This window comes from Camelina sativa, chromosome 2 (genome assembly GCF_000633955.1).
Source record: "Camelina sativa cultivar DH55 chromosome 2, Cs, whole genome shotgun sequence".
In the NCBI taxonomy this organism is placed as follows: Eukaryota; Viridiplantae; Streptophyta; class Magnoliopsida; order Brassicales; family Brassicaceae; genus Camelina; species Camelina sativa.
Window position 1 is genome coordinate 27,573,153 of NC_025686.1, and position 17,784 is coordinate 27,590,936.

The following is a 17,784-nucleotide window of genomic DNA, read 5'->3' on the forward strand; positions in this document are numbered from 1 at the left end:
ATAATGTATTCCTCTTCTTTGTTTTTATTTCTTTCTATGTTGCTTATCTTGCGCATGTATGCTTCTCTCTAACCTACGCATTCGTCGGCGATAACTTAAAATTCGTTTGACGGTAAGCAAAAATACACGCGCTCAATTCTAGTGCGTGTTAAACAAACACCCAAACAAAAAGAAGAGATGAGCGCGTGTTTGTCTACTCGTGGGCAACGCAAATAGGAGTATAGAGGAACCCCCAGAGAGTCTGCTTCGATTCTAATGACGTATTAACGGCTACTTCTAATTAATCTAGTTAATCCTGTAATCAAAACCTTTTTATCCCCAACAAGCTATTTATAAACTAAATAAAAACTAATGTTTATCCAAATATCATAGCTGTCTCATTTAATATGTTCAGACTCTTTTGGAAATTATTTTTAAGAAACAAAAATTTTATAACATTTGTTTATTAACAACTAGCTATATAGTTTATTACATGCTGATGATATTAATATTAGTTAAGCAAGACCGACCCAAATGAAGTAATGAACAGTTCAAACAAGCAACGTTTATTTTAATGTAAAATTCAAGACGATATTGGTCAATTTGTTCATTAGCTAGCGAACCGGGTTTGTGACAAATTAGTGGAAAATGCAAAAAAAAACCATCCATTTATTCTTCTTGTTAATATTAATAAAGACCATAACTGTAGGATACGAGCATATTTTTTAATTAAACGATTATTAGCCTTTGGGAGTTTAAACAGGCTAAGATTAGTAGAGTTTATTTAGGTGAAGGAATCACCTAATTCATATTTATATTGCAGCCTTTTAAGTGGTTTTATTAAAACAGATTGGCTCTTCAAGCTCCATAGGAGACATTGTGCATCTTTGATTATGAATTTTATCATTAATTAATAATTATATGGTTGTGGACATAATGAAAAGTTGTACATGTCTTCGTTGATTCCTACACATCGATTTAGGCCATAACAACCCCATCAGTATTCATAAATTGGATTTAGCTTAGAATTAGAACTAATCAAATGAGATGACGAACTGTTACAGGCATCTACTTTTTGTGTAGCTTTGTTTCACTTATTTTCTTGTAGATGCTTGCCGTCTCTATGTAAACGGAATTAATTTATCGAAATAATGTATATGGCAGTAAGGGTTACGATCAATAACATGACGTAAGATGTTTCATGGACATGCATATAGAGAAAGAGAGAAGATAAGCTCCACATATTAGGTACAATAAAGATGATTTAAAAACAAATAAAGAGATGCATGATCTAATATTGGATTGTCTAGTAGGAGGAAACTAACTACAACAAGATAAGTTTAATAAGTAAATAACATTTTTAATAACCCGATTTTTTTTTTTTTTGTGGAACTACGAGTGCAAATGATGTGTCTATAAAGTTACACAACTCAAGTGATGGTGGCTTTTTTAGACGTATGATCCATTGTGAATGATTGATATTGGTGAAATTCCATTTCACACTCTATCCACTTATTAAAATATATCAATATTAATTCGAATTGGATTTATGCAAAACCATATAGGCATTATAATTCGATAAAATAGAAAAAGAGACGTCACGCATAAACACTTAGCTTTTGCCTATTTGTAGAATTATTCTCTAGTGCTATCCTATAAAGTGGTTTGCCACCACGAGTGGTTACCTCGTGTTTGGATTTTCACTCTTTTTTATTCATATTATTGGCATAAACGATGATTTCATATCATTGTAACAATATATATTTCATACGTGTACCAATATTATATTATTCTAACCAAAAAAAAAAGGAAATTTAGAGTAACGTAACTAAACAATCGTGGAATGAAACTAGCTTTTTTTTTTCCTTCTTCAAAATACAAATAGCTCACGGTGTAATATTGGCGTAATATATTTTGGTCGATACATTTTTTGTATTGATATTTAACAATTATACTTACATAGATAGACTAGAGCTTTTTTATTTTCTTTTGTCAGAAGTGACTGTCGAGTTTAAATCAGAAATTTACGATTTTGTGAGAGTACATGTTGATAAAATTGGATCCATGCAATGGCACGTGCATGCGATGCGATTAAAAGGAGATGCAAACTTTATTAATGGGATAATTAACGAAATATTATATGTGAAATCATACCAAATTTTCTTAAAAAATTGGTTAGGGACGTTATTAGAACGTAGAAGTAAAGCAACCTTTGGCCCCCATCATTAGACCATATCTGATTCATTCATTATATATGCATAGATGTGATTGGTGATTGAGAAGACGTTTTGGATCATTGTTTGCGTCATACGACCATGTATCTTGATTAGCCATTTTTATATTCTTTAAGTACTTTTTCTTAAACATTATTAATCTATTACGTAAATATAAACATTGCGATATTTCATTGCCTTGTATTGGCAAACAAACACCAAATCGTATTAACACATTTTTCTAGATCTGATTCTTTGTTAAAGAATTCGAGTGCTTTAAGAATTATTCGAGAAGAGATTCTCGATAAAGAAAAGAAAGATTACCCAACAAATTAGTATATTAAAAAGGGATTAACAATAAATTAAGTCAAGGGATCCATGCCCCTACGGGGCTCGGAAAGACTTCTATAGGGTAGAAGAAGTAGATCCCACATATCCACTTAGGTGTAAAGGTGTCGTGCTTTAATAAGTTGGATTTAACAGTGAATATTTTTAGATAATACTTATTGTTTTAAATAACATGAGCTACTGTACTTGTTGTCCAATAGAGATTCGACTCCTAATTGTCGACAAAACAAATATGAGACTCCTTAATCGCCTCAGCGTATGACCTGTCCAAGGGAAAGAAAAAATCGACAATGTATTTTGGATCCTTTTTTAGAAATATCGTATTTGAAACATATATATTTACTAGTATTCAGATAATAATACTCATACGTGATACGTACACGAACACGATCATAATACAAAAGTATATGTTCGGATAATTCTGAAAGATCGTTTTCTCCTTTTCTAAAGACGCTAAGAATTCGAGAAAATTGGAGAAAAAATTGACTAGGAAAGGTGGGTTGGAAAAGAGAATGGGATATAGTACAGTTCTACTTTTCAGAATACTAATTTCAATTTTTTTGTTTCTGCTGTCAAATATTTTCTTTATTTTCATACTAATAGTCAAAAACAACAAAGAGAAGTTTCGCAGGAACAAAAAAAAAAGAGAAAGAAGTGAAAGTACACCAAAGGAATTGGAAACTATCACGTTTTAAGATTGCTTCGTTTTCTTCTCTACGTTTTGTTTCCTTTTAATTTTATCTTTACCTTTTCTTCTTTTTTCGTATTTTACATTGGAATTATTTTTATTTTTGTTGTATCATAAATACGACACATTGTCACACTACTACTATGTCGAACAAAAAAACATATCTTCGTATATTGATCATGTTCATCGAATTTTGTTTTTTGGGGAAAAGATCATGTTCATTGATTAAATACTGTAATATTCCAGGAATTTCAAAATTTGATATAATGATATGTGTATAAATCGCCAAGACCCTATATAGTTTAGTGATATAACTCGTCAAGTAATCAAATATCATCATGAAAGTTAGCTTTTTAACCTTAACGTCTTCGAAGATGATAAATTGTTATGTTCATATATATTTATTTACATATCCATTTTCAAAGAATGTATGCTCTTCCTTATTACAAACAGGCCCATAATATAATACTCTAAACAATAAAATGAATTAAGTAATATTGGGCTTAAATCTTGATATTGGGCTTCGAGCAACTTAGGTTTGGCCTTTAAGTTTAATTAACTTCTAGAAGTATTTTGAGTTTAATTAACTGCAGTTTATAGTTTAAAATCTCAAATCCCCAAATTAAGTGAGGATACTATGAATGAGTATAAAATATTTCCTCTGTATCATAATAGATGATTTTTTTTAGGATTTCACCAAGATTAAGAAAAATAATAAATGTTGTATTATTATTATTATTATTTACTTTTGTTTTATATTCCTTTTAATACTCATTTACTCATACTTTTCTTACACTTGTCATTCAAATGCATGTTATATTTAATTATTTATTATAAAAAGTAAAAATATTAATTAGTTATTGATTTTAAGAATAAAAATGCATTAAATACACTAAAGAAATCATCCTTTGTGATACAAGAAAAAAAAATCATAAAACATCAACTTTTATGATATAGAGGGAGTAATCAGATAATTGTAATAGATTATGTGGTCAACAATTCAAAAATATACTAGGAAACTTTTATTTGAAACCCCCCATAATAGTAAAAACTAAAAAGTGAACAGCTTCCAGATCCTTATATACGTAGATGCCACGGACCTTGGAGACCACTCCACAAAGCTTCCACACAAATGCAACTATAAAATAAAACCCTTATTACAAGTTGAATATCATATATGTACTTCTGAACTGTAACAAAACCAAAGATAACCAAACAACAAAAAGTGATCAGATAACCGGAGGGAACCGATTCAATGGCGGACATACCAACTTCGAAATCATCGCCGGCAGCAATTGACAAGATGAAACAAATTCCGGGGAAGATTACTGCAGCAATTGACAAGATGAAGTTTGAGAGGTTGAAGAAGATTTTCGAAGCTAAATCTGAGTTTTCTCAAGCAGCCAGAGATGGCGTCTTCTCTGCTTAATCCTCTCAAGTTTTGTTCAAAGCTAATTCCGTCTTCTTAATCTTAATCTATGCTTTGTGAAAAGTCTTATGCAAAATATTGACTATGTATCAAAACATGTAACCTTTCAGTTTATTTACTATGATAATGACTCTGTATTATCCGGCGAATCACTGCGAGTAAAAAGTAAAAAAAAAAAAAACAAATCTCAAGGACTATTCATCATCACCTTTTACTGTGTTGATAAACTTCTGATTTTTTGCAAATTCTACCCTTATAATTCTCGATTTCTCTTAAAAGAAGTATCATAATTAAACAACTTCTCTGTTTAAACCCCAACATTACAAAATAATAACAGCACCAAATCAGCAAATCTTTGTAAGTTACATATTCGTGAAAACAGGCCCATAATAATACAAGCAAGTATTATTAGGCCTAATCTTGCTATTGGGCTTGAAGGAACTTTAAGTTTGGACTTTGGATCACAAACTTCAAACAGCTTGACTGATTTATTGACCTTTGTATTTTATATTTTAAATTAAACATAATTAGTGATCAGATCAATACGTAGATGACACGGACCTTGGACTTGGAGACCACTCAACAGAAGCTTCCACACAAAAAACAATATTTTATTAATAAACTAAAACCGACCAAGCCCACCTTCTCACGAAAACTACCTGTACCAACAGATTCGGCCCCATTATTTAAAAAACCATTAACCAAAATTTTAAATTAATAAAAAAGATATTATCATTAGAGAGAAACTATTGACCCAACCTTATCCATTACCTCCCCCGTCAAATGCACTATAAATAAACCCTTTGTTCTGATATTTATAAAACCAGAGATAACCGAACATTAAAGTGATCAGATAACCGGAGATAAACCGATTTAATGGCGGATATAGCGATTTTGGTTGCGGAGGAGTACGAGAGGAGGATGAGGCCTACGACGGGTTCTAACTCAGCAACGCCGGTGGAATTCGATTGGAAGAAAATAATTCCGGCGAAGATGACTGTAGCTATCAACAAGATGAAGATTGAGAGTTTGAAGAACAACTTTGAAGCTAAATCTCATGACTTCGCTCTCGCCATCTCTCATGGCTTCTTCTCTGCTTGATTCTCAAGTTTTGTTTATAGCTAATTACGTTTTCTTAATCTTAATCTATTTGCCTTGTGAAGTTTTATGTAAATAACTTTAAGTATGACTATGTGAATTAATCAAAATGTTTTTCTCTTCTCGGGCGATTCACTGAGAGTAAAATTGTTAAAAAACAAATCTCAGGGACTTAATTGCATACGTGGACAAACTTCTGGGGAAGAATTTTAAAATTTTGAAACTATCATTCATACTTTTACTGTGTTGAGAAACTCCTGGCGTGATTTTTGCAATTCGACCCTTAAATTTCTCGATTTCTCGTAATTTAAGTATCATAGTTTCGTAGTTGCTCCATTATCCAAACCTTGGGAGAGAATGGGAAGCAGCGGCGATGATACACCAGTGGTGCTCATCACGGGATGTTCTCAAGGAGGAATCGGCCACGCGCTAGCGCGTGAGTTCTCGGCTAAGAATTGTAGAGTGGTGGCGACGAGTCGATCGCAGAGCACGATGATCGATTTGGTGAAAGATCCCAAGTTTTTCGTGGAGGAGCTCGATGTTCAATCGGAGCAGAGCGTGAGTAAAGTTGTCTCTAAAGTTATCGACGAATTTGGTCAGATCGATGTATTGGTTAACAACGCCGGAGTTCAGTGTATCGGACCTCTCGCTGAGATGCCAATCTCAGCCATGGCTAACACCTTCAACACCAATGTCTTCGGTGAATTTTAAACATTTCTTCATTTGTGCTCACCAGGTGTTTGTTAAAATTCCTGACTCAACTCAGTGATGAGTTAATGAAATTTTGCAGGTTCTATGAGGATGACTCAAGCTGTAGTACCTCACATGGCGTTTAAGAAAAAGGGAAAGATTGTGAACATAGGAAGTATAAGCATAATGGCACCAGGACCATGGGCTGGTGTTTATACTGCATCAAAAGCTGCTCTTCATGCTCTTACAGATACATTAAGGTTGGAGCTTAAGCCATTTGGGATTGATGTGATCAACATTGTTCCAGGAGGTATTCAATCAAACATAGCTAACTCAGGGTTATCGAGTTTCAATATTTTACCTGAATTGAAACTCTACAAACCGTTTGAGGAAGCTATCCGTGAGAGAGTGTTTCTGTCGCAAAACATAAAGCCAATACCTACAGAGACATTTGCGAAACAGACTGTTTCCGTTGTGCTCAAGAATAATCCGCCGGCTTGGTTCTCTACAGGAAGGTTGTCGACCGTCATGGCGATCATGCACCATATGCCGATCTTCATCAAAGATTTCCTGTTGACTAAGAGCTTTATGAAGAAGGGTGTCAAACCTGAGTAGAGAGAGAGTAGTGTCCTTGGTTATAAAAGAAACTGTTTGAAATGTATCCAACAAGTGAATATGTTGCCTAACCATGTTTATATCGTAAAGCACTGAAGCCAAGATCGTCTAGACCCTTATACTTTGGTACAAACATTTATACGGAAAATATCAGATTATGTTTTATGCAATCCAACAAGGCAACAATGCGTCATCAATCAGTCAGAAGTACAATGTAAAAAAGCTTACCTGCTAAATTAAGAAACTCTTTTTCTTTCCTTAAGCTAAGAATGGCAAGAATGGCAAGTTTAGTGAAAAATCAAATCATTTTATTCTCTCACCTCTTTTTAAAAATTGGGATATTATTCCAAAAACAGAAATTACATTCCAAACAAATGTTTTGTAGTAGGTATGTGAACAAATTAGCCTGAAAAAGAAAGCAAGAAAGCTTTTTCAGAATGTATGAACAATGAAATTCACTTGGGTCCACGTATTATGTATAATGTACGGTCAACATTTTCGTAAAAAAATATTCATAACGTCCAAGTTATAATTTTAATCATCATCACTTCAAAACAAAAAAAAAAAAAACACAAAAGTAAAGAAAAAAAAAAGTCAGTAGGCCACAAAGTCCTTCAGTTCAGGAGGAAGAAGACGACCCTCCTCTTCTCTCCTCTCTTCTTCGTCTCAGAAAAATCTCCAAGGCAAGAAGAAGAAGGATGATGAATTGAAATCCCTAAATTTCTCTACAAAACCCTTTTCGGAAAAAAAACACTACTCACTAACACCGATTTCTAACCGTTGATTTTTGCAGATGGGTAAAAGCGGACGGCTCAGATGGAACCCTTTCAGCCACAAATCGTCATCATCATCTTCCCGACAAGAACCTCAACAACAACAACCTCCTGTCGAATTCCTCTGTCCGATTTCAAAATCAATAATGTCTGACCCAGTTGTTGTCTCATCCGGTCAAACCTTTGAACGTCTCTGTGTTCAAGTCTGTCGCGACCTAAACTTTATCCCCAAACTCAACGGCAACGACGACGACTCTAACTCTCAACCCGATTTCTCCAACATCATCTCTAATCTAAACATGAAATCAACAATCGATACTTGGTGCGACACCGTTGGCCTCTCACGTCCACAGCCACCTGATTACTCAACCGTCGAAAGAAACCTACGGCAACAGATGCCTCCACGGGAAGTTGAGATTCGTGTCTCCGAGCAAGAGCTTCTCAGAGCTGTAGCTCACAGAGCTCCGATGATAACAACTCACCACGCTGATTCCGAACTCATGGGAAGGAGAGACTTCAATTCCACAAGCTCTTCTGATGAATCTGTAATCGTCGCTCAGCAGAGCCCACACACTCCTCTTCCTTTAACGACACGACCCGCTTGCTTCTCTCCGTCTCCATCATCTTCTTCTTCCTCCGCCGAAATCGAAACCCTAACACACAATCCAGAAGAGGACGAGGTGATTTACGACAAGCTTAAGAGTAGTGATATATTTGATCAAGAACAAGGTTTGATTATGATGAGGAAGATGACTCGTACTCAAGATGAAGCTAGGGTTTCACTCTGTTCTCCTCGGATTCTTTCGTTACTGAAGACTATGATTGTTTCGAGATACTCTCTAGTGCAGACGAACTCGTTAGCTTCGCTTGTGAATCTATCTTTGGACAAGAAGAACAAACTGACCATTGTTCGGTTAGGTTTTGTTCCCATTTTGATTGATGTTCTCAAATCAGGATCCAGAGAAGCTCAAGAACATGCAGCTGGAACAATCTTTAGTCTCTCTCTTGAAGATGATAATAAAATGCCTATTGGGGTTTTAGGAGCGCTTCAGCCATTGCTTCATGCGTTACGAGCTGCTGATAGTGATAGAACGAAGCATGATTCGGCTCTTGCGCTTTACCATTTGTCCTTGAACCAGACGAATAGGTTGAAGCTCGTTAGGCTTGGAGCTGTTCCAGCGCTTTTCTCGATGGTTAGGTCTGGTGAATCAGCGAGCAGAGCGTTGTTGGTGATTTGTAATTTAGCTTGTTGTAGCGAAGGACGATCAGCGATGCTTGATGCGAATGCGGTTGCTATTCTTGTGGGGATGCTACGGGAGGAGAAGGCAGAGGAGGCTACGGGGGCGGGGGCGGGTCGTTCTTCTTCTTCGGCACGTGAGAATTGTGTGGCTGCATTGTTTGCTTTAAGCCATGAGAGTCTTCGGTTCAAGGGACTAGCGAAGGAGGCAAGAGCTGTTGATGTGTTGAAGGTAGTGGAAGAGAGAGGAACAGAGAGAGCTAGAGAGAAAGCGAAGAAGATTCTTCAGCTGATGAGAGAGAGAGTGCCGGAAGATGAGGAAGACGACGGCGAAGGATCAGTTGATTGGAACCGAGTTATCGACTCAAATGGTTCGATTCGGTCTAGGTTCCGAGTTGGTGGTAGCAACAGAATGGTTACTCAGAACTCATCTGGCTTCTAAGTGTGGCATTTCCAATTTGTTGTTTGTATAGACATTGAAAAAAATGTTTATGATTGAAATTTTTTGTAACTTTTGACTTGGAAAAAAAATTGAAAAGAACATGACTGATGTAAATATTTTTGTATAAAAATTCTCAAGGTTATGAATCCATTTGAAACTAAATGCATACAAAATATAAATTTAACGCAGACAATAAACAACTGAAGTCTAATTATGTTACAAAGATGTAAAATTCGACTCAACAGCTTACGGTACAAAGATCTACTCTCTACATTTGCATCATCAAAATAAAAAAACAAAGAGACTAAGTCAGAAACTAACCTACAGCTAAAACAAAGATTTTTTGTTTGTTTTTTTACTACTAACCTTAAGAATGGTGTGGAGGTCCAAAATACATCATACCCGGTGGTTGAAAACTCTGACCTTGTTGCGATTGTTGCTGAGCTGCGTTTTGTTGATTACTCATCATATGCGGCGGCAGTGATCCAGGCGGGGGTGGTAGTTGTCCAGGTGGCATTAGCGGAATGTTACCAAATCCATATGGTATAAACTGCTGCGATGCGGCTGGATTTGGGATCATGTGATACTGGGGGTTTGGAGGAGCAAATGCATTTGTGTCTGCACTATTCGATTTGGTTAAACCAGAAGTCTGTGTAGTAGCTTCGGCAGCAAATGAAGACAGAACAGAATGCATAATCATTGATGAATTTGTAGATGAAGTTAGCATTTCTGCCATTGCAGCTATCGAGGCAGGAGTCGCTTTTGCTGATTGGCCAGATGATCCGTTGTTACTGTTAACCGGTGTTTCATTATTGAGCCGTTTCTGCATGTTTTGGGCTTCTTCTGTTTGCACTTGTGCTACCTGATGAATTAAGCCATAACACAATAAAGTTTTGATTCAAGAAAAGAATACCAAGTAGTTCTCAGGCACAAGCAGATTGATCTGATCCGAATTCAGACATGACAGTCCTAGGCATAAAGGTAACAGAAATCATTAATTACCTGTATCTGAGATTGAAGATTCTCCAATTCAGATTCCTGACACACACAAAACTCAGTAAGAAAGCGAAATGTCTAAGCAAACTATTGAGCTTGCAAGAGTGAAAGACCTTCACCTGTTCGCGTAGCGCTTCCCTAAGATGTTTTACAAGGGATGTTCTGTTTTCTTCAATAGATTTGAGTTTCTCAACAGATTGTCTGAGAGTGATTTCTTCTTCTTCCAATTCTTTTGCCAATGTTTTTCTCCTTGGGTCTTTTGCTGAAGACAATCCAACATTGAGAACCAGTATGTGTTTAATAATCCCGAATGATAAATGTGATTACATAAAACGTCAAAATGTTTGCTAATATGTTTTTACCAGTGGAACAGGCGTCTTCAACATCTTTCTCCATCGTTCTGATACGTTTAACTGTAGACTTGCATTTGTTTATCTCAGTCTCTTCGTTTGAGTTCTCTGCGCAAACCAAATTAAATGCAGATACTATCTTCTCCGTCACACCTCCAGTCGATAATTTCTGGTAGCCAAGAAAGGCAAATAGCTAATGAATCTAATTAAGACTCAGAAAAGGACCCCTGAACAAATCAGGATGGATTAGAGAGAAACAAGGAAAGAAAAATTGTTACCGTTTTGGCAGCAGATTTTGAATCTCGTTTCGCAGATTTGGATCCCCGTGATCGTTTTTTATAGATATCAAGCGGTGGAGGAGCTTCTTCTGAGAGCATTACATCTTTAAGACTCTTTGAACGAGAACCAAAGACTCTTCTCTCTTCCCATATCGTAACCTAGTAATCATGAAAACAAAAGATCGATGAACAAAACCTGGTTAAATCAGCTACAGACTCTCAAAAACTCAAACATTTTTAACAGATTCACGCATTTTAGCAGTACTAGAAAACAATGCACAAGTCACTTCTTTTTTTTTTTTTGGACAAACTTATAAAGTAATCAAATCGCCTGAGTAAATATATCAACATCAAATCCCCATAAGATTGATGATTAAGCCAGCTATATTAAGTATCAAAACCATTCAAAAGCATAAAATCATCAATCAGTAAGCTAATTAAGCAGTAGAAACGCAACAAAAGAACAAAAAGGCCAATTCCGCTATAATCATTATTATTACCAATCGTGAGACCACGCTTTTTCCATGGTCATCTCCCAAGGAAACAAGATCTTTGAGAGCACCAGGGAGAACTTTCCAGAACTCTTGCACAAACTCATTACCCTGACGCTTGCTGTTCTGAAGAATGTCGTTAGCAAGATACAAGAGAGGCACTTTCTGAGCTATCTCTGTACTGTGAAACTGTTTCTCCCATGTAGTAACCACTAACTCAGCTTCACTACGATGGACGATACACCACTGTGACAGAGCTTATCCCAGAGAGAATAAAAGGTCAAGGACCAAACAATCAGAATTGCAAAATACAAAACACACCCTGATATATAAATCAAACAACAAAGAGACTTACTTATCCAAAAAAGGGTTCAAAAGAACCAAACAATCAGAATTGCATAATACGAATACACGCAGATATAATCAAACAACAAAATTGAAATTTTAGGGCAATGAATTAGAATTTTCAAAAAAAAAAAAGGATACTTTGGATAGATTGCTGAGTGCTGTTGAGCTTAGCGAGCTTATCAATCAGTATCTCTTCACTGAATGGACTACTCATCCCAACCCTAGAAGATAAAAAAGGAAGGACGAAGCTGAAACCCTGAATGGTGTTTACACGAATTGGATAGATACTGATACAAGATTGGTCAAAGCAAGAACCTTTTTTTACTTAACCGACGGGAAGACGCGGCGGCGGAGAACAAATCTTTACGGCGGAGCGTGAACCAAACCCTAGGAAGGCGTTCTCTTTGTCCTAACTCCGTCGTCTGCCATTAATTTTTCATTTTTCGCAATTTCCTTTTGTTTCTCGATCTCATTTTTTCATTTTCCCACTCAATTTTTTTATTTTACTGATTAAAATATTGTAATATACAAAGAACATAATAATTAAAAAATATTTGTCCAAAAGAAGAAAAAATGATTCAAAAACCTAAAACATGTGATCAGATGTTAAAAAATGTGATTAGCTATAAAATCAATTTGGGCCTCAATTTGATCTAATGGGCTTCTTCTGTATTCGGCCTTTTATTACTTTAGCCGTTTGGGCCTATTGCGAGCGTTTTATTATTGCTGTGTATATAACTTATTCACTTTTACTGTAGGTGTCAAGTCACTGACATCAAACGGTAATATATTTGAGACTCAAATTTCACAACAGTAAGAAATATAGACGTTAGAGAAAATAGCCGTTTAGGCCTATTGTGAACGTTCTTTTGTAGGGATGCACTTTTACTCTAGGTGTCAAGTCACTTAGACCATCATTAGTGGAGTAACCCACCATAGTTACTCTCAAATTAATTTATTATATAAATAATCATAAATTAAGTAAAGTAACTCTAAAAGAACTTAAGCAAAATCACCCTATTACTAGAGAAACCCAAAGAAAGTTACTCAAAGATTTAAATAATAATTTTTTAATTTATGTTTATTAATTATCAAACTTTAATCATCTAAAATGATAAAACAATTATTTAATTTTTTTATATTACATAAAATAGAAAACAATATTTTACAAACTTTAGAATATTAAACATATTTTACAAAATTCAGAATAATAAACATATTTTATAAAACTCAAAATATTAAACATATTAAATAGAATTTGGAATAAGATTCACAACAACAGAAGATCACAACTCCAAAAGCAGTTTTCGGTTTGGCCAAACTCCATAGGCAAAAAAAAAAGAAGAAGATCGCTTTAAGTCGAACATAATAGAGTAAAGAAAACATGGCAAATAGAGAATAATAGTAGAAACACCAAGCTGCTAAAGGGATATACCAATACACGGTTGATTGAACAACGATTCTTGTTTAGAGATGTATGAACAAACTTTGCAGCAACACTTGTTGAAAGATTATCTCAATAGGTAATTGTGGGAAGCATCTGAAACATTGATAAAAATAGTTAAATCATTAAAACACTGAGAAAAAAAAGAATGATACTGAGATCAAAAAGCTTAAAGCATAACCATTAACGTGAGGAGCATTGGATGGGGGGCCAGTTGCGAATAGTGTATGGGGTCTGCTTTTCTGGGCAGTTGGATTCGTGGCAGCCAAAAGCCTCTCTGCATTTCCCAAAAGTAATGCGTTGTGTTGAAAATAATGGAGAGAAGAAACTGAATACAAAAATTAAGACAAGAGAAGAGTATAAAGAGCCTAACCAGCTGGAGTACCATGACGCTCTCCTTTGGTATCTTTCTTGTATGCATAAGAGACTGTAATTTGACGATTACATAGATATTGTCCAGTCATTGCCTGCAACAGTCAGACAACGCTCGAGGAATATACAACCATTGGATTAAGTGAACAAATATATTGGACCCAAGCAAATATCATAGAACTGAGAGTTATAAAAGAAGCAGATAATTACCTCAATAGCAGCATCAGATGCCTCAAAGGAGTCATAGCTGATGAAACCAAAACCTCGTGAGTTTCCAGTATCGGGATCTGTCATTATCTGAAATGAAAATATTCCAACATGAGAGTCTCTAAATCATAAGACCATTATTTTCCGCAGTGGAACGATGATGTCTTAAAGAGAACAAGAATCATGAACTGAAATCTAAAGAAATAAGAAACAATACCTTAGGATTAGAAGCAATCACACCAAATGCACTGAAAGTATCATACAACTGCTTCTCATCCACATCCTAGAAAACAAAGCAAAACCTGGTCAGCTACGAGAATAAGTTACATTTGTAGAGTAACAAAAATCAGAGTGTAACCCGCCAAGATACTTACAGGGTCAAGGTTCCCAATTAAAAGGTTAGCACCAACATCCAAGCTTTTCTTATCTTGAGATGCCTATTACAATCAATTTAACCAGCAAACAAAATGTTTAGCAAGTAATAACAATAACACTCTAGCTACGTCCTAATCGATACTCTAATCGGATTAATCCGAAATCCTAACAATCAATCGGATTAATCCGAAACCCTAACAATTAAAGACCACCCGAAGCTAAAAGAAAAACATGCAATCAATCAGACAAGAGAAACGAACCTTCTCCCTCCGATTCGTTAGGGTTGGACCTCGCCGTTAGCTTCAGGGCACCACCGTTGATGTCGATCAGAAACAGCCGCCGTCGTTGTTAGATCTAATAACCCATTCGCCGATCTCGAAGCCATCGGCGATTTCTCCGATTTCATCAGGAATCGCATCTTGTGTCGTCTTCAGAAATGAGAGAGAAGAGAGAGACAGTGGGGGAGAAAGAGAAAAAGAAATGAGAAAAAAAAAAACCCTCTTTAATATTTACGCACCAACCACTCTTGAGACGCCACGTATCGTTCTTAAGCTGTTGCTCGAAATGCTTCCGACAGAACCGACTCTCTTGTTAATGGACCCATTTATGGGTTGTTTATTATTTTTTTGGGCCCAAATGCTAAAGAAATCCTCTGAGAAATGCCCAGTAATCATGCTCTTACAAACGGTAACATATTTCAGACTCAGATATTACAACGGTAACAAAATATAGACGTTAGTAAAAAAAAGTAGCCGTTGAAAGAACCAAAGCCAAGCTGCCTATATAAGTGAGTCGTGCCCATAAACCTACTTCACAAAATTATTTCTTCTTGTTCTCTTTACTTCTGTAGTTCTGTATTATCGCTTTACCATTCTCATAGAAAGACTTCTGTAGTTCTGTATTTCATTGGTTAACAAAATAGAGAGAGAGAGAGAGAGAGAAGAGAGAGCAAAGTTTCGTCCAAGATTACTCTCTCTCGTAGTCAAACTCTGCTTCAAGATTTGGTAAGAGTTATTAGATGTTTCTCTTTAATATTTTCTATGAGCCATGTATCTCGAAGCATTTGTTTTTTAAATGTTTTTATGAACCTTATATTATTAGAACGTGTTCTCTTATTTCTCACTAAAACATGATGACTAGTTTCAATTCTACGCAATATAAAAGTTTTTTTGTCTAAACTCATTGTTTTCCTCTGTTTTTTCTTTTTGCAGGTTCTCTCTGCAAGGATAAAACCAGAATTCGAAGGCTCGTCAATATACCAACACGTTCAATAAACGCTGGAGAAAAAAGAAAAAACAGAGAATGAAAAAAGTTTAGAGAAATTTCTGGCGTGATATATGCATCGTAATCAAGAAGAGAACCGGAGGTGAATTATTAGTAAGTTGATGTTTTGTCCCTTTATTTTGTTTGTATTTTTGTTAAAGCCTATCTATGTCCGGTTATTTGTTGTTGATATTGAAAACTGGGTTCATAATGAAAAAATAGATAGTTGAGGTCTTTGAAAAAATCTGACGTCTGAATACAATTACAATTTACAGGAAGGCGACGAGAAGTAACAGAGATAAACATTTCACGGCCAGCTATGAATGATCGAAGTTCTCAATCAAGGCAGAAAGCAAGACAACCCATCCAGCAAGGAGGAAAAAGCAAATCAAGCTATTTGGCCAGATTCACCGCCATTATCCTCAGTTTATGTTCAAGGTAAATTTTATCTCTCTTATTATAATATTGCTTTGATATTCGTGATCTCCTTTGTCGTTATATTTTTGTGATGTTTTTTTCTTTTTTTAACTCTCCGATTCCAAGCTCGGCTAGTTATTTTTGAATGCTGTTGGTTACAATTGATCCCAAAAAAAATACACATCTTTATTATATGTTTACAACAGCTTTGGTTTTTCTACGTTGAAACATACAATGACATTTTCTCCGTCAAACTATTATATAGCAGGTTATATTAAGAAAGATAATTTTGACCCGGACCCGGATCGCAAGTGGCAAAGACACCTCGAACATTCTATACACTTAATACACTTTTTGGTTCATGTACAAAGAAGTTTTCTAGTTTTGGACTTTCTTTGTATAATTTAGTTATTCTAAAGCATTTCTGGTTCACCATGGTAACAACAAAAATTGGTTTTGAATGGTGACGGTGACAAATTTTTTTTTTTTACCATTCACAAATTTTGCAAAAAAATACAGAAAGAAAATCGGTTTAGTCCACCCCAACCGCATTCACCAGACCATAAAATTTTGGATGTTAAAACTAAAATAAAGTGAAAAAAGTGAAAAAAATACTGCAAAATTCAAATAGTCAAATTTTTTTAAAAGAATATAGAAGAACAAACAAACAAAAAAACCGCAAGTGAAAATTATAAAAAACTGACAAAAACTGACAAAAAAAAAATGTAAACCAGATCAATTTTAACCTATTTTTTTATCTTACTTTTTCTTCAGTGTGCTAACTTTTAACACCACAACGGCACAACTGTAAATCGTAACTATAAATACCGATATGCACTCTGTATACTGCAGCTGATTATAGAGTTGGGGAGAAAGTATAATCAAAGTTCACGATTAATAATAACATCTTCTCGGAAATATTAGTTTATTTCAATGACACATTGAATACTGCTTAAAAATCTTTGTCGTTGTCTAGCATCGGAGTTGACATTTCCCCTACTTTTTTTATGGACATGATTGTCCAATTTACCTGATTTCGACCATAATGGCCCCCTTAATTACCAAAATTCGAAAACGATCCTAATCTCTTTATTTAAAAAGTTTAAAACGTTGTTAGGGTCCAATTTCACGTAAAGTTGATCAATAGTGGGGTTTTTATATATACGTGTGTATACTTGTATATATAAAAAATAGTGTGATCGATGATGGTAATGAATAAAAAGGTTTTCACCTTTTCAAAATTACAAAATCAGTAAAGTAAAAAATAGTGGGGGCATAGCTACTGCTAAAAAGGCCTGTCCTGTCTTGCCTATGGAAAACGCATTATATACTCTACTTCCACTTTGAACAAAATAAAAAACAAAAATCTCTACAACCACTCTTTTAAAATACAAAGAATATTAATTTGAATCCCTAGTTCGAAAATTAGAAAATATGTAATCGCAAAAACAAAAAAAAATTATTGTTTTTACTCGTATGACGTAATTTATATAATTTTGAAATAGAATATTAACAATAATTTCTTGAATAGAAGACAGTTTCGATATGATTCAAACTCATACGACTTACAATATATGCATATCAACGTGGAAACATCATTGCAAAACAACAAAACTGCTTTTGTTTTTCTCTCTCTCTCTCTCTATCTCTGTTTGCCCCCTAAATCTTCTAAAAATCCTTTGCCTAATCATTTGGATTTCCAATCTCCACAAGGAGAGATGTATGTACGAA

General features: G+C 35.1%; 5 protein-coding genes and 1 long non-coding RNA gene across 7 annotated transcripts; 4 read left to right on the top strand and 2 right to left on the bottom strand.

Annotated features, from left to right (window-relative positions):
* LOC109129815 lies at positions 5,514 to 5,877 on the top strand. Its single transcript, XM_019238639.1, has one exon. The coding sequence runs from the start codon at positions 5,534 to 5,536 to the stop codon at positions 5,756 to 5,758; it is 225 nt and encodes a 74-aa protein (XP_019094184.1). The 5' UTR covers positions 5,514 to 5,533; the 3' UTR covers positions 5,759 to 5,877.
* On the top strand, positions 5,938 to 7,230 carry LOC104742783 (NADPH-dependent 1-acyldihydroxyacetone phosphate reductase-like). The gene is made up of 2 exons (XM_010463835.2): positions 5,938 to 6,455; positions 6,546 to 7,230. Exons 1-2 carry the CDS (start codon positions 6,113 to 6,115, stop codon positions 7,058 to 7,060), a joined length of 858 nt encoding a protein of 285 aa, XP_010462137.1. The 5' UTR covers positions 5,938 to 6,112; the 3' UTR covers positions 7,061 to 7,230.
* LOC104742803 (U-box domain-containing protein 38-like) lies at positions 7,606 to 9,616 on the top strand. Its single transcript, XM_010463858.2, has 2 exons — positions 7,606 to 7,743; positions 7,854 to 9,616. Exon 2 carries the CDS (start codon positions 7,854 to 7,856, stop codon positions 9,510 to 9,512), a length of 1,659 nt encoding a protein of 552 aa, XP_010462160.1. The 5' UTR covers positions 7,606 to 7,743; the 3' UTR covers positions 9,513 to 9,616.
* On the bottom strand, positions 9,623 to 12,468 carry LOC104742792 (regulation of nuclear pre-mRNA domain-containing protein 1A-like). The gene is made up of 8 exons (XM_010463846.2): positions 12,291 to 12,468; positions 12,114 to 12,196; positions 11,637 to 11,884; positions 11,137 to 11,295; positions 10,871 to 11,027; positions 10,628 to 10,770; positions 10,515 to 10,550; positions 9,623 to 10,374 (listed from the first exon to the last, which is right to left on the bottom strand). Exons 2-8 carry the CDS (start codon positions 12,187 to 12,189, stop codon positions 9,880 to 9,882), a joined length of 1,314 nt encoding a protein of 437 aa, XP_010462148.1. The 5' UTR covers positions 12,190 to 12,196; positions 12,291 to 12,468; the 3' UTR covers positions 9,623 to 9,879.
* LOC104742818 (splicing factor 3B subunit 4-like) lies at positions 13,214 to 14,825 on the bottom strand. The gene is made up of 7 exons (XM_010463875.2): positions 14,634 to 14,825; positions 14,373 to 14,435; positions 14,216 to 14,281; positions 14,002 to 14,088; positions 13,793 to 13,886; positions 13,601 to 13,696; positions 13,214 to 13,515 (listed from the first exon to the last, which is right to left on the bottom strand). The coding sequence occupies exons 4-7, from the start codon at positions 14,083 to 14,085 to the stop codon at positions 13,487 to 13,489; spliced, it is 303 nt and encodes a 100-aa protein (XP_010462177.1). The 5' UTR covers positions 14,086 to 14,088; positions 14,216 to 14,281; positions 14,373 to 14,435; positions 14,634 to 14,825; the 3' UTR covers positions 13,214 to 13,486.
* Positions 15,201 to 16,530, top strand: LOC104742827. Of its 2 annotated transcripts, none has more exons than XR_760577.1 (4): positions 15,201 to 15,377; positions 15,585 to 15,750; positions 15,912 to 16,074; positions 16,319 to 16,530. It is a non-coding gene; the product is annotated as an uncharacterized LOC104742827 (long non-coding RNA). The 2 variants fall into 2 exon arrangements; XR_760576.1 differs by having other exon boundaries at positions 16,322 to 16,530.